Source organism: Mustelus asterias, chromosome 12, assembly GCF_964213995.1.
Source record: "Mustelus asterias chromosome 12, sMusAst1.hap1.1, whole genome shotgun sequence".
NCBI classification, from domain to species: Eukaryota; Metazoa; Chordata; class Chondrichthyes; order Carcharhiniformes; family Triakidae; genus Mustelus; species Mustelus asterias.
Window position 1 is genome coordinate 35,817,898 of NC_135812.1, and position 16,656 is coordinate 35,834,553.

The 16,656-nt window shown below is 45.5% G+C and overlaps 1 protein-coding gene across 1 annotated transcript in view; it reads right to left on the bottom strand.

The window, feature by feature from the left end:
* The window catches only part of LOC144501924 (BICD family-like cargo adapter 1), a 35,687-nt gene that overhangs the window by 10,484 nt on the left and 8,547 nt on the right, over nt 1–16,656 (bottom strand). Inside the window, exons 3-6 of the mRNA XM_078225958.1 lie at nt 6,398–6,514; nt 3,047–3,193; nt 1,760–1,945; nt 1,431–1,589 (exon numbers count right to left, since the gene is read on the bottom strand). Coding sequence (XP_078082084.1) covers nt 1,431–1,589; nt 1,760–1,945; nt 3,047–3,193; nt 6,398–6,514 — 609 coding nt within the window. The remainder of the gene's footprint in view (nt 1–1,430; nt 1,590–1,759; nt 1,946–3,046; nt 3,194–6,397; nt 6,515–16,656) is intronic.

Here is a 16,656-nt window from a genome sequence, read left to right on the forward strand (position 1 = left end):
ACAAGCCTACCTAACAGGTACAACAGTGGAAAGGTGAAGAGGGAGATTTGTTGAAAGTTTCCACTGCAATTACCTAATGTCTGAATGAGGCATTTCCAGATCTCACATGGAGCAACAAGATGCTGAAGTAAAGTTCTTCTGTTCCTCAGCCCCTCAGCAGACTAGCCTTATGGTGTCTGCTATGATTCAGTGGCAGGCACTCTGGCCTCCAAGTCAGTGGTTGAGCACAAAAATGGCTGACACTCCAGTGCAGAACTTAGTGAGTGCTACACTGCAAGAGATGTCGTCTTTCAAGTGTAATGTTACCTGATTGTAATGCCTGGATGAGTGCAGCTCCAACAACACTCAAGATCCCCGACACCATCCAGGACAAAGCAGTCTGCTTGATTGGCAACACATCCACAAAAATTCGCTCCCTCCACCACGGGTGGAGGCTCCTTCGACATCACCTTGAGAACCTTGGACCTCTACCACCTAGGAGGAGCAGAGCAGCAGATACCTAGGGCACCACACCCGGAGGTTTCTCTCCAAGTCACTCATAATGCTGACTTGGAAATATATCGCTGTTCCTTCACTGTCGCTGAGTCAAAATCCTGGAACTCCCTCCTTAGCAGCACTGGTGGACCTACACCACATGGATGCAGCGGTTTAAGGCGGCAGCTCACCACCACTTTCTAAAGGGCGACTAGGGATGGACGATGAATGTTGGCCTAGCCTACGTGAGTGAATGTATACTAACAAAAAATAAACAGGGAACTGAATGGCGGCACGGTGGCACAGTTGTTAGCACTGCTGCCTCACAGCGCCAGGGACCCGGGTTCGATTGCCAACTTGGGTCACTGTCTGTGTGGAGTTTGCACGTTCTCCCCGTGTCTGCGTGGGTTTCCTCTGGGTGCTCCAGTTTCCTCCCACAGCCAAAGATGTGCGGGTTAGGTGGATTGACCATGCTAAACTGACCCTTAGTGTCAGGGGGTCTAGCTAGGGTAAATGCATGGAATTGTGGGGATAAGGCCTGGGTGGGATTGTGGTCGGTGCAGGTTGAAGGGGCTGAATGGCCTCCTTCTGCACTGTAGGGGTTCTATGATTCTACGAACCTACAGTATCCTAATTGGCTGCTGAATTACAACAGTGACTACACTTCAAAATTACTTAATTGTAAAGTGCTTTGGGCTGCCCTGAGTGTTGAAAAGGACTATTTAATATCTATCTTTCTGCTATTGTGAAGTGATTTTAATATCTTCCTCTCCAAGTCAGAGGATTGATGAAATTCTCTTTGATCCAGTAGGAGACATTCATTCTCTCAACCCAGGTTCGATTTGAAATCAGATCCCAGAAGTGGCCACTCACTGTGAACCCTGTCCAACACTCCCAATGGTCCATTCAGTCCCCCCACTGAAGTTAATGGTCCGTAAGTGGAGAGCGTTTTTTACCTGTGTAGTTGGGCCATGTACCAGGCTGTGTACCAGACTTTTTAGGTGGGAAAGGGCTTCCTGCAGACTGTACACCTGACATCCCATCAAACTGTCAGCATGCTTCCCAGCTGCCAGGCTGAGTAACTGCTGGTGGATCTTCACAATTTCATTTTTTACCTGAGACAAGTTGCAGAAAAGTACATCAGATAGGTGGTTTAGAAACAGCAAGTTCAGCAAATCTCCTCTCTGGAGAAAGGGTCATTCATCTCAGCTCCAAATTACTACAAAATGTAAAGTGCAATATGAAAGGCCAATTCCAGTACATTGGCTCCAGTAGTTAGCTATACCTGATCTTTCTCAGCCTCCCAGATCTCAGACTGGGTCTCCAGACTCTGCTCAATTTCTGAATGAAGGGAGTCATTGTGACTTGTAGATTCCTGCATCATCAGCTGCTCGCGTAGCTCCTGTATTCGGCTCCGTAACTGCCGATTCAGAGTCTGGACTTGGGCGCCATTCTCCCGTGACAGGTTTAGCTACAGGTAGAAAAGAACAGTAAACACATCAAGCATATTCAGAAAGAAGATCTTTGCAATAGATGGCATTATTGTAGAGATTACAAAAGCTGAGACAGATTGGACAAGAAAAGACCATCTAGCCTATCAAGACCACTCCTGAACTGCAACCAAAATGTTCCCTTTTCCTCCAACTCTACTGCCCTCCTCCTGAAGCTGCTGACTCTTCCTGGGGACACATTTAGATGGCATCTGAGTCAAATGGCCATTCTCGATGTTCAAGGCTACTATCATCACCAGATTATTCAACTATAAATGGCATCATATGAGGCCCAAAGCTTTACTCAATCAACACTGGCATTCCAGTAGGCATTACTGGATAATTACTAGGATCAGTTCAGAATTCTCACTCTCTTTCCCAAGGCCAGGGGAACCAAGATAAATTACAGCACAGAGATCAGCTAGCAACACACACACACCCGCACTCAGTAAGCACCGGAACTATGGCACAAACAAGAGTTGAGTACAGCCACATTGAAAGTAAGTGTTAACCTGCTGATTAAACAGCAACTCCACATAGTCACATGAGTAAGTGAGAAGTCTGTTGGCCTCACCTTTGAGCTCTGGATGCCGACTGTTCTTGCTCACAGAAGCACTATGAAGGGCCGTCTAGAACGTGAATAAATGCACTCAGTACAGCCAACTATCCCAAATGCAGAAACTTCCTAAAGTCCCACTTCCTCTCTAGAGAATTAGCTGGATCTAACTAATTGGCAACACCAGCGGAAAGCTGTGTTTGTGTGTGCATAATTAATTGTGTGTATGTAATATTATGCATGTATAATTTAATTTTGTGTGTGTGTGCATAATTTAATTTTATGTGTGTGTATATTATGTGTGTGTGTTTGTGTGTGCATAATATTATGTATTTGTGTGTGTCGTGTGTGAATTTCTGTACCCCTCCCCCCCCCATGGTGTGTATTGCGATGGCGGAAGTGCCCCTCCATTGACCGGTGGCGGGATCTTGCAGTCCTGGGAGTTCACCATCGGCGGGACTGGAGAATCCCGCCAATGGGAATAGCTGGAAAATCCCACCCTACACGTCTATCTCATGGATCTCACCTGCAGTTGCTGCTCAGTGTTCTTTTGCTGCAGCTGTGAGAATTTTTCTTGCATTGCGTCAATGCAGCTTTTCAGTGAGAAGTTCTCCTTCTGCAGTGTGACTGCCTGCTGCTCCAGACTGTGTTTCTGCTCAGACAGCACAGCTAACTACCAAAAGACAAAGAAGAAATTAATCAACATTCCAAATATGTGCCCACCTTAAAAGAGCCTCATTAAGATACTACTCAATAAACCCTGTGCAGCAAGATCATAAATGTGTTCTCTGGTCTGTATTTCCATTCACTTTCTAAAAATGACTGTCAGTAAAACATTCTTTCCTTTCTCTCTCTTCCCAGGGGGAAGAGGTGCAGGCTTAATGGGCCGAAGGGCATGTTTCAGAGCTGTGCTGTTCTTTGTCCTCTGAGGCAGACAAAGCACAAGCGTACATCGGTTGCTATAGCTAGTTTTTCATGGAACAGGTCGCTAACCTGTCACCAGAAGCTATAGCTTGAGGGGGCACCACTTTGCTTCAAGCATGGCTGACCAGGAGACTTGACCACTCTTATCTCCTGCCATCAGTATAATGGAAGGATTTTTACAGGTTGACAATCAAGCTGTTTGGCCAAGTTATGAACACACCTCCTGTGCTTATCAAGTCCTAAAGTAGGACTTGAACCCAGTGCTCCTGGCTCAGAAACTTAATGTGTCACAAAACCTTCTCAGTAAAGCCAGTGGCCACAGGAACAGTTGACTGATGAGTTTTTATCACTTGCCCTAACATCAACTCTTGGTGGTCCACAATTTAATATCGCCAACAGTTCTCTATAACTCAATTCGATGAATCTATTTAAGAAAGACTTGCATTTAAATAGCATCTTTTACCATCCCAGGAAGTCACTAAGTGATTGACAGACAATGAAATACTTTTTGCAATTTGCAAACAGAAAATTTCCACAAACAACAATATAATGTTGATGGAGTGATAAGTATTGGCCAGGACACCCTTGTTCATACAGAGCACTGGGATCTTTCACATCCGGAAAACACGATGTGAGTTAAACACCTCATCAGTAGAACAACACCTCCAACAGTGCAGCACTCACTTAGTACCTCACTGAAGAGTCAACATAGACTTTGTGAACAATTGTTTGGAGCAGCACTTAAACCCACAACTTCTAAACTAGAGGCAACAATGTTACCCACTGAGTCCCAGTTGACAGATAGATAAACCTTCTGAACTTGTAAACTGAAATAGTTCAGGGCATGGATTCTCAATTTAAAGTTAAAGTTCATTTATTAATGTCACAAGTAGGCTTACATTAACACTGCAATGAAGTGACTGTGAAAATTGCCACACTCTGGCGCCTGTTCGGGTACACCAAGGGAGAATTTAGCATGGCCAATGCACCTAACCCGCGCGTCTTTCGGACTGTGGGAGGAAAACGGAGCACCCGGAGGAAACCCACACAGACATGGGGAGAACATGCAGACTCTGCGCAGACAGTGACCTAAGCCAGGAATCAAACCCAGGTCCCTGGAGTTGTGAGGCAGCTAATCACTGTGCCGCCCCTTTGATGCATCTGAATTTGAAATCAGCATTATGCTTTCAAAGTTAGTGCATGTGATTATATCATTGTTCCTATACCCAGACTGAGCCTTTGAGTAGCCGGATTCCTCAGTATTGCTGAATAATGTCTTGGAGCAGATAGTCTATTAAATATGCAAGAGTATTAAAATATTAATAGGGAAGTCGTGATTTACAGGGCAAATGTGTCTAGGCTGACAATGCTGTGCAGAGGAGGCATCTTTTAGATCAGTCCTTAAACGGAGTGTTTGTCTTCTTGTGCAGATAGATTTTAAAGATCATTGACAGGATCAGAATTGTTATGATGCAGAAGGCCATTTGGCCCATCATGTCTGCACTGGCTCTCCAAACAAGCATTATGACTTAGTGCCATCCCCCTGCCTTTCTCCCGTGACCCTGCACTTTGTTTCTATTCAAGTAATCATTTTGAGATCTGACAGCAATGCTCTTTCCAAAGAACAGCAGGTGATTTTTACAGTGGCTAGGCCAATATTCATCCCTTAACCTACATATTAAAATATCAATCATCTCATTGCTGCCTGCATGATCTTGCTGGGCGCAAATTCACATTTGTTTGCAAAACAGGTGGCACAGTGGCAAAGTGATTAGCACTGCTGCCTCACAGCGCCAGGAACCCAGGTTCAATTCCCACTTGGGTCATTGCCTGTGTGGAGTCTGCACGTTCTCCCTGTGTCTGTGTGGGTTTCCTCTGGGTGCTCCGGTTTCCTCCCACAGTCCAAACGTTGTGCTGGTTAGGTGCATTGGCCGTGATAAATTCTCCCTCAGTGTATCCGAACAAGCACTGGAGTGTGGCGACTAGGGGATTTTCACAGTAACTTCATTGCAGTGTTAATGTAAGTCTACTTGTGACACTAATAAATAAACTTAAAATAACAGACCATCCTTAAAGTATTTAATTGGATAGGCCTGAGAATGTGACAGGTGCTATACAAAGACAAGTTCTTTCTTTGATGCATCTGAAACTTTGAACACTTCAACGTGTAGATTATTAAAGTTCCAACTGAGGGAACTCAGGCTACTCGTAAGTGCCACTGGCCATTTTCTAAGTGGATACCCCTTATTTCCAAACAGCCAGACAGTAAGTCTGCTTCAAGGTATGAGAAGGTTAAGAAGGATGGGGGTGCAAAATTAAAGCATCATGGTAGCTGCCCGGGAATCTTGCACACCCCTGCACAAACAATCTTTTTTTGATTGGACACCAGCTACGCATTGATGGACCAGAAGTAGTCTGGTTGAGGAACACACTGGGTGATGTGTGGGTGCCTTGGTTGTCATGTGTGTGCATTGCTGACACTCGAATGATGGCTAGGGTTGCTGTTCAAGTGAAGACTCACTCTGAATGGCTTCATTTGTAGAAAAGTTGATTTAATTACCTGCCCTGGCAAACAAAGTATAAGTCACCTGTCTTCTGCATCTATGGGTGGCTGATTGTGAGATTTCATTGTCTACAGCAGAGCCTGGTAGGAACCTGAGAAAGAAAACCTGAAGGTTGTGGTGACTTGGACAGGCACTTGTGAAGCCCAGGCATGTGGGTTCACTTGGCAACAGGACTGGATATGGCAGTGGACTACTGGCTCTGTCCCCGCCAGGGCTGCTGGCTCTGTCCCCGCCAGGGCTGCTGGCTCTGTCCCCGCCAGGGCTGCTGGCTCTGTCCCCGCCAGGGCTGCTGGCTCTGTCCCCGCCAGGGCTGCTGGCTCTGTCCCCGCCAGGGCTGCTGGCTCTGTAGTCAGCTGTGGTGCAGTCTCTGACTCAGGTTTCATACCCACCTCAGCATGGAGTCTCTGTGCCCTCGTTGCATTCTCATTCCACAGAAATTCCTTTCCCATAAACCTGTCTCTCAAAGTATGGATCTCGTGATTGAGGGTCTGCTCCACCTTTGCTGCCTGGATAAAGAGATAAATCAGTTACTCGGGTTTGGCTATCACATCCATTCCTTCATACGCAATTCACAAAATCAACACAGTTTCATTTGTATACAAAAGTTATTTAAAAGAAATTCAAATACGTTATGAATGTTTTTCATTACATACATAGCCTTAGTTACATGATCCTAGCTCACATTTCCCATTATTGTGTTTGTAGTTATCAATAAACAATATTAAAATTTACAAAAGATAATGGAACAGATTTGCTTGATTACTTGTTTGTAAAGGCATTGTTTTCTGTAACATTGAGCCATGTAGAGTGAAGGCTTCAGGGCCACTTTCTAACCTGTGTTGAATTAACTGATTTCAATTGGATAGCAACTGAAGGACCTCAACTAACCTCAGTATTCCTGGACGAGAAAGTGTTAAAAATATCATCCAGAATGATGGATCCCGAGTAAATAACTCTTACTGGGAAGAGTAGGGAGTCAGGTAACGGCTAGGTCAGTGTTGGCTATGCATCCTGGCCTGTCAATGCTTACTGTGAAGTCACCTCTGGTGAATGAGGATATTTGAGATGCTCCTAGCATGAGCAGAACCATAACTCAACATGAATCAGCACATTCAGTAGAGAGAGAAAATTGGAAAAAAAATACATAGCCAACAGGGAATGGATACAGTGACCAGGCGGGGAATGGATACAGTGACCAGGCGGGGAATGAGGCAGTGACCACGCGGGGAATGAGGCAGTGACCAGGCGGGGAATGAGGCAGTGACCAGGCGGGGAATGAGGCAGTGACCAGGCGGGGAATGAGGCAGTGACCAGGCGGGGAATGAGGCAGTGACCACGCGGGGAATGAGGCAGTGACCACGCGGGGAATGAGGCAGTGACCACGCGGGGAATGAGGCAGTGACCACGCGGGGAATGAGGCAGTGACCACGCGGGGAATGAGGCAGTGACCACGCGGGGAATGAGGCAGTGACCACGCGGGGAATGAGGCAGTGACCACGCGGGGAATGAGGCAGTGACCACGCGGGGAATGAGGCAGTGACCACGCGGGGAATGAGGCAGTGACCACGCGGGGAATGAGGCAGTGACCACGCGGGGAATGAGGCAGTGACCACGCGGGGAATGAGGCAGTGACCACGCGGGGAATGAGGCAGTGACCACGCGGGGAATGAGGCAGTGACCACGCGGGGAATGAGGCAGTGACCACACAGGAAAGAACTCCGTAGCTGTGAATATAATTGGTTTCTATGTTTTCTCAGCCTCTTTACAAAGTGCCAGCCCTCCCCTTTTATCCCCCAGGCAGTATCTCCATTTCATGACTCAACACAAAGATTTCTGTTGGACTGATGTTATTGTTATCTCTGTGTAGGTCCCATTTCAAAAACAACAGCACCCGACAGAGGCGGCTACTTCTTAGATCAAACACAATTAATGTTATCACCAGGACAGTGTGTCCTGTACTGAGCAGATATCAGGGAAACGTTTCAGGAAAGCAGGAAGGAAAAATCTGTGTGTTTTATATACACAGTCTCGAATGGAGAGAAGGGCTGAATGTGCTTAAAACCGGCTGATCAACACCAAGAAAGGAAGTAATTTTCATTCCTTCAGTAGTTTCCAGTTTATCTTGTTCTGTAATATTCCCTAACCAAGTGGTGCTTCTGTCATAGAGGCCTTGCCAGCACATTTATATCTGCAGCCAGTATATACGTTCAAAGGATCACCATCTGTGCTTATATTTACAGAGTAGCCATTCACAGGTAACTGCCCTTACACCATTTCTCAACATGTTCCAATCCCAACACCACAGCTAAACAAGTGTCTGCCCATAAATAACATTTTTACATTTATCTGTCCCTATATCACACCTCTATGGGTACCTATCTCTATATCACTCCTCTATGAGTACCTGCCCCTCTATCGCCCCTCTGTGGGTACCTGCGTCTCTATCGCACCCCTGTGGGACCTGCCGTATATCACACTTCTATGGGTACCTGCCCCTATATCACACCTCCATGGGCACCCACCCCTATGTCACACCTCCATGGGCACCCACCCCTATATCACACCTCCGTGGGCACCCACCCCTATATCACACCTCCATGGGCACCCGCCCCTATATCACACCTTTAGGGGTACCTGTCCCTATTATCACACTTCTATAGATACCTGCCCCAATATCACACCTTTATGGGTATCTGCCCCTATATCACACCTCTATGGGTACGTGTGTCACTATCACACCTCTATGGGTACCTGCCCCTAAAGCACATCTCTGCAGGTGGTGGCCCCGGTGTTAATTTTGTGTTTATTAAGCTGAAGAACATTTTACTGGAGATCATCCCATTTAAATATTGTTACATCTTAGACCAAACGTAGCAAGCTTGAATACAAAATAAATTCCCTGTCCTTTGCCTAAGTTTTAAACCAGTATCCTATCGGACCAGTGTGGTATTTTTCCTTTCCCCATGCCAATCACCCTGTGGTTTTGTAGTTGAAGTTGTCAATAAATGCAAACTAATGTTGCTCTGGAGAAATTTGTGCAGTGATAAATTCAGAATTGGATTGACAGTGGTCAAATCCTTCCATATAGGACCCCACTGCGTAAGTTTAGTTGATTTAATGTTCCAGACAGAATTACTTCAGGAATACCCAGATTTACTTAAGGGTGTCAGCTTTTCACAGTTACTATCACTCTCACTGAGTCAAAAGGTTGAGGCTTCATGTCCCATTTCAGAACTAGAGTGGACACCATATCGTGCCAAGTCAGTACGGATCTAAGGCTGATCACAGTAAAGCAGCACCTCCAGGGAAATGGCATCATAAAGAGCACACAGACAAGTTGTACATGAAAATAAACAGGTTGTTGAAAAAGACACATTACTTTTTTTAAAAAACTATTACAGCTGCTGTTTCTCTCTCTCTCTTTGTGTCTTTTTCTGTGCTTTTCCTGTGCTTCTGAAGTTTTGGCAGCAAACTAGCTTCTCCTTTTGGACCCTTTGTAAACTCTGTCATTTCTCTTTTTAGCTGGTGGAAGATTTCTTCAACAGTTTCTGCAGCTTTTTTATGTTTCCCAACTATTGGAGTGTCTTAAACAGATAGACACCACATACACAACAATCCCTGATCCGTTTCTCCGTTGTGTAGAAAAGAATAAAAGACGCTTTTCTATTTTGGTGGGCAGTTCAGTTCAGAAGCAGTTTTTTTTTTATGTGCTAGTATTCTTCATTGTTTAGAAATGACAAATTACTTCAAAGACCAATAAGTATCCAGGAGATAGAAGATACAAAACGTTTCTTTCTAGGGTGAAGTTGCAAAATCTAAGGGCACCTTTTGGCATGTGGACATCATTGTCAATGGTCACAGAAACAGTTTTAAGTTGGACACGGGTGCAGGAGTATCCAATCTTTCTGATACAGTACAGTGGCTGAAACCTGAGTTTTTACAACCTTCTCGACTGCACAGTCTGGGGACGGTCCACTCAAACTGCGAGGGCAGATGGCTATTATACTTCAATGTAATGGAAGAAAACTTACTAACACTCTGCATTATTCATAATCAAAATTGCTCTTTATTAAGCAGAGAAGTGTGTGGATTTGCAACTTCTTTAGGCACCTGATGCAGTAGAAACCAAAGTCAACACTGAATAGTTTGAACTAGTCACCATAGAAAAAGCACTACAACTGTAGTCATAGAATAGAATCATAGAATCCCTACAGTGCAGAAGGAGGCCATTCGGCCCATCGAGTCTGCACCGACCACAATCCCACCCAGGCCCTACCCCCACATATTTTACCCACTAATCTCTCTAACCTACGCATCTCAGGACTGTAAGGGGCAATTTTAAACCTGGCCAATCAACCTAACCCACACATCTTTGGACTGTGGGAGGAAACCAGAGCACCCGGAAGAAACCCACGAGGAGAATATGCAAACTCCACACAGACAGTGACCCGAGCCGGGAATCGAACCCGGGACCCTGGAGCTGTGAAGCTGCAGTGCTAACCACTGTGCTACCGTGCCGACAGAGGAAAACATTCTGCCACTTGCACTACTGTTTGAGGAGCAGTGGATAAAGAAGGAGACCAGACTACCACAATGACCATGTCGCTGGAGGAAGATATTCTGGATGGTGCACTACATTTTGAAGAGAAAGTGGATGACAGTCATAACCAAGATACTAGCAATGAGGGTAATCAGAACATTACTAATGAATGTGACCAGGGTTCTAATCCACTTGACTATTCTGGTAAAAACATCAAAAACATCAAACAACCTGGTGCAGGGACTGACTTTCACCAAGCGAAACCAGAAGTTCTGATCTTGGCCAATCAGAGAAGTGCAGAACATAAAGCTCACTCCCAAACTCTGCTATGAAGCTAAAGAGGAAGTGACTGAAACTGCTGATCTGTTAGTTCTTGGTCTCACACTCACTTCAGATGTACCAGCAAGTGGAACTTTTCTGAATCCACTAAAAATAGCAGAACAACAATTTGACCCAGGAAGATCTGGTATAATCTCAGAACCTGAGATGACATCCAGCTCTATCCCAGCTGTGATCTTCGCTGCTGAAACTCTGGGAACGCCAATCCCAATGAACAATAAACTCTCACTGACATGAATGCAGAGTGTGCACTGGTCAAACAACCACAAACAGAAAGACAAAAGCTCACAGTATTGACAGACAGACCAGTAACTCCACTTGAGAATTATCTTCATTCTTACGTGCGTTCATTGAAGACATTCTTGAGTGTAATTTCATTCAGAGAGCAGGTGGCACAATGGCACAGTGGTTAGCATTGCTGCCACGCAGCCCCAGGCACCTGGGTTCAATTCCAGCCTTAGGTCACTGTTTGTGTGGAGTTTGTATGTTCTCCCTGTGTCTGTGTGAGTTTCCTCTGGGTGCTCCGGTTTCCTCCCACACTCCAAAGATGTGCCGGCTAGGTGGATGGCCATGCTGAATTGTCCCTTAGTGTCCTAAGATGTGTAGGTTAGGTGTATTAGCCATGGTGGATGTGTGGGGTTACCGGGATGGGGTAATGGAAAGGGCCTGAGTAAGGTAATCTGTTAGAGAGAGTCAATGTAGACTCGATGGGCTGAATGGCCTTCTTCTGCACTGTAAGGATTCTATGATACTGTTTACTTAAGCAACATCTACTTTCAGCAAGTAACGACATTGGCTGGTTCAGAAGATTGCAGACCCACCACAGTTATGCATATCTTAGCAGACGCTAACGAAACCTCATTTCTTCAAAAAGGGGGAGTCAGTAACATAGCCACAAATAAGAAGAAGAAACAGAGAACGTCTGTTCATCACCTTTATACTGTACCCAAGAAACTGGAATCTCTGTCTACTGATTCATGTGCTTCAGGAAAAACAAGGGAGGACATACATCCTACACATCCTTAAAGAGTGTCAAGAACAGTTGGAGCTTGACGCCACTGGCTCAAGTTTTAAGTTAATTTATTATCGTCACAAATAGGCTTAAATTAATATAGGGCGGCATGATGACACAGTGGTAGGGCGGCATGATGACACAGTGGTTAGGGTCCCGGGTTCAAATCCCAGCTTGGGTCACTATCTGTGAGGAGTTTACACATTCTCCCCATGTCTGTGTGGGTTTCCTCCCACAGTCCAAAAATGTGCGAGTTAGGTGCATTGGGTATGCTAAATTGCCCCTTGGTGTCAGGGGGGCTAGCTAGGATAAATGCTGGGTTATGGGGATAGGGCCTGGGTGGGATTGTTGGTGCAGACTTGATGGGCTGAATGGCCTCCTTCTGCACTTCATGATTCTATGATGATGTGGAGATGCCGGCGTTGGACTGGGGTGAACACAGTAAGAGTTTTAACAACACCAAGTTAAAGTCCAACAGGTTTATTTGGTAGCAAATACCATTAGCTTTCGGAGCGCTGCTCCTTCGTCAGATGGAGTGGAAATGTGCTCTCAAACAGGGCACAGAGACACAAAATCAATTTACAGAATACTGATTAGAATGCGAATCCCTACAACCAACCAGATCTTAAAGATACAGACAATGTGGGTGGAGGGAACATTAAGCACAGGTTATAGAGATGTGTATTGTCTCCAGACAGGACAGCCTGCAAGTCCAGGAGGCAAGCTGTGTGGGTTACTGATAATGTGACATAAATCCAACATCCCGGTTTAGGCCGTCCTCATGTGTGCGGAACTTGGCTATCAGTTTCTGCTCACCGACTCTGCGCTGTTGTGTGTCGTGAAGGCCGCCTTGGAGAACACTTACCTGAAGATCAGAGGCTGAATGCCCGTGACTGCCTCTGATCTTCAGCCTCTGATCATAGAAATCATAGAAACCCTACAGTGCAGAAAGAGGCCATTCGGCCCATCGGGTCTGCACCGACCACGATCCCACCCAGGCCCTATCCCCAGATCCCTACATATTTTACCCGCTAATCCCTCTAACCTACGCATCCCGGGACACTAAGGGGCAATTTAGCATGGCCAATTAACCTAACCCGCACATCTTTGGACTGTGGAAGGAAACCGGAGCACCCGGAGGAAACTCACGCAGACACAGGAAGAATGTGCAAACTCCACACAGACAGTGACCCAAGCCGGGAATCGAACCCAGGTCCCTGGAGCTGTGAAGCAGCAGTGCTAACCACTGTGCTACCGTGATCTTCAGGTAAGCGTTCTCCAAGGCGGCCTTCACGACACACGACAGCGCAGAGTCGCTGAGCAGAAACTGATAGCCAAGTTCCGCACACATGAGGACGGCCTAAACCAGGATGTTGGATTTATGTCACATTATCAGTAACCCCCACAGCTTGCCTCCTGGACTTGCGGGCTGTCCTGTCTGGAGACAATACACATCTCTATAACCTGTGCTTAATGCTCCCTCCACCCACATTGTCTGTATCTTTAAGATCTGGTTGGCTGTAGGAATTCGCATTCTAATCAGTATTCTGTAACTTGATTTTGTGTCTCTGTGCCCTGTTTGAGAGCACATTTCCACTCCATCTGACGAAGGAGCAGCGCTCCGAAAGCGAATGGTATTTGCTACCAAATAAACCTGTTGGACTTTAACCTGGTGTTGTTAAAACTCTTACTGGGATTCTATGATAATACTGCAATGAAGTTACTGCGAAAATTTCCTATTTGCCACTCTCTGGCGCCTGTTCGGGTTCACCGAGGGAGAATTTAGCATGGCTGATGCACCTAACCAGCACATCTTTCGGACTGTGGGAGGAAACTGGGGCACCTGGAGGAAACCTACACAGATTCTGCACAGACAGTGACCCAAGCCGGGAAATGAACCCCGGGTCACTGGTACTGTGGGGCAGCAGTGCAAACCACTGTGCCACCATGTCACCACCACCGCCCCCCCCCCCCGCCCCTCGCCCATCCAGACCCTATCCCCATAACCCCACGCATTTACTGTAGCTAGTCCCCCTGACACTAAGGGGCAATTTAGCATGGCCAATCCAACTAACCCACACATCTTTGGTCAGTGAGAGGAAACCAGAGAACCCAGAGGAGACCCTCACAGACACGGGAAAATGTGTAAACTCCACACAGACAGTGACCCAAGCCAGGAATTGAACCCAGGTCCCTGGCACTGTGAGGCAGCAGTGCTAACCACTGTGCCCCAGTATATGTAAATAGTGAATGTTAACGAGTAGAATGAAAGACTTGAGGGAACATATAGTATAAATGGTTAATAGCTATTATGCTAAAAGCTAATATACATCATCACTGATGTCAGATTATATGCCTCTCGAACTCAGAAGGAGGTGCCTCCAGAAGGAGCCTTGTTCTTAACTGTACATAGTTGGAGATAGTTAAGAAGTGTTGCTGGATGTCTTATTTCCAATAGTTAAACACAGCCTGGACAATGTCTTCTATTTCTGATATTGCTTCACATACAGGATATAGCAGGTGCAGCGCCCACAGGGGGTGCAGTATTTGATTTATTGTCACATGTATTAGTATACAGTGAAAAGTATTGTTTCTTGCGCGATACAGATAGTATCATTGTTAACAGTAGGTTGTGAAGTGAGTTGAAAAAAATCTTAAACCTCAAGGGAAGAAATATATTGGATTGAATTTAGTATTTCCTTGGCTCCAATTGCTTACCTAATTTATGCCCATTTATTCCCATTTTAAGTTGGAGCATATTCTAATATGATTGGAAGGATACTTGGGCACAACTTGGCGTTGGCAAATAAGATACAGTTCTGGCTGCTATTTTGGATTCAGCTTCAGGGTTACTTACAGGAAGCCATGGTGTATGCCAGTGGTACCCAACCAGTGTGCCGCAACACACTGCTGTGCCCTGAAGACCACCCCCAGCACCCCCAACACTAAATGTGCCACTAAAAAAAATTCAAAAAGATTCAAAATTCATGTAATTAAACTAAAACTTCATCTTTAGCTCTATGGTCGGCACTCCAAGACCCAATGAATCTTAGACCTCCCGTGCATGCACCAGCTGGGAAAGAGCTGTCCGTGCACACATTAGGTTTTTACATCGGTCAGGCCCATGCACATGACCAATGGATCTTGGAGCTGAGGACAAAGGTCCCATGCACCTGCACAAGAAAAACTCAAAAACGGCTCAAAAACCCTGGGAGAAGCGAGAGACACAGAGGGAGGTAAAAAAAAATCCAGGAGAGAGAACAGGGAGAAGTTAAAAAACTCCCAGTAAGGGAAGAAGATAGAGGTGTGAGACAGGAACCAACCAGATTAAGAAAAGAAGAAAGTCTGAATGTGCTGCAAGAAGCAGACCTTAAATGAAGTGGGCCCGTGAGAACAGAGGCTGAAGAGCGCCCCAAATAAGTATTTTTGCTAGAGGGCAGTTCAGAGAAAATAGTTAGTATGCCTTAACATTTTTTACAGTAGAGACATCTGCCATGACATATAAAAGGTTGGGAACCATTGGTATGTACACAACCAACAAATTAAAGAGATGAGTATGAGTGCAAGGGGGTCTGATAACTCCAACATTATATGATTATGGACTCTCATTCAATGGGCTCTGATAATTTTGGCACCATGTACAGATTGCCCTCCTTCAATGGGCTATGGTAACTTTGGCACTATATGGTGGTGCAATTTCATTTATATCCCTGTACTCTACTCCTGTGTGAGAAGCAATATCAGAAATAGAAGACATTGTCCAGGCTGTGTTTGACTATTGGAAATAAGACATCCATCAACTTATATACACTTCTTAACTATCCCCAACTATGTACAGTTAAGAACAAGACTCCTTTCAGAGGTACCTCCTTCTGAGTTCGAGAGGCATATAATCTGACATCAATAATGATGTATATTAGCTATTAGTATAATAGCTATTAACCATTCATATTATGTCTCCTCAAGTCTTTCATTCTACTTTTTAACATTCACTATTTACATATACAGGGGCACAGTGGTTAGCATTGTCCCAACACAATTGCTGGAATGTTACCACCCCTTCCGCTACGGGAATCAGGGCGGCAAGGGGCACACAATGGGAAGGTCCGTTGACCTTGGGCAGGATTTTTTGGTTTCAGGACGAGCAAAGCTGTAAAATCCCACCCTATGTTTCTGAATATGTTGGGTTTTGAATCACTCAGCTGTGTCTTTTGCCAATCCCACTTTCCATTTGCTCATATTCTACAGAAGGGGCTCAATTGAAATTTAAATTCAAGCATAAAAAGGGTTTTGTTTAGTTCGTTCATGGAATGTGGCCCTTTCTGGCTAGGCCAGGATTTATTGCCCAGCCCTAATTGCCCTTGAGAAGATGGTGAGCTGCCTTCTTGACTTGTTGTTACAGTCCGTGTGATGTCGGTACACCCACAGTGCTGTTAGGGAAGTAGTTCCAAGATTTTGATTCAACAACTACGAAGCAATGGTGATATATTTCCAAGTCAGGATGGTGTGTGGCTTGGAGGGGAACTTATCGGTGGTGGTGGTGTTCCCATGTGTTTGCTGCTCTTGTCCTTCGAGACAGTAGTGGTTGTGGATTTGGAAGATGCTGTCCAAGGAGACTTGGTGAGTTCCTGCAGTGCATTTAAAGGAGGCAGGGGTGTAGTGGTATTGTCACTGGACTAGTAATCCAGAAACTCAGGGTAATAACCCTTTAGAGATATCTGTCATCCTTATCTGGTTGACTCATAAATGGCCCAGCA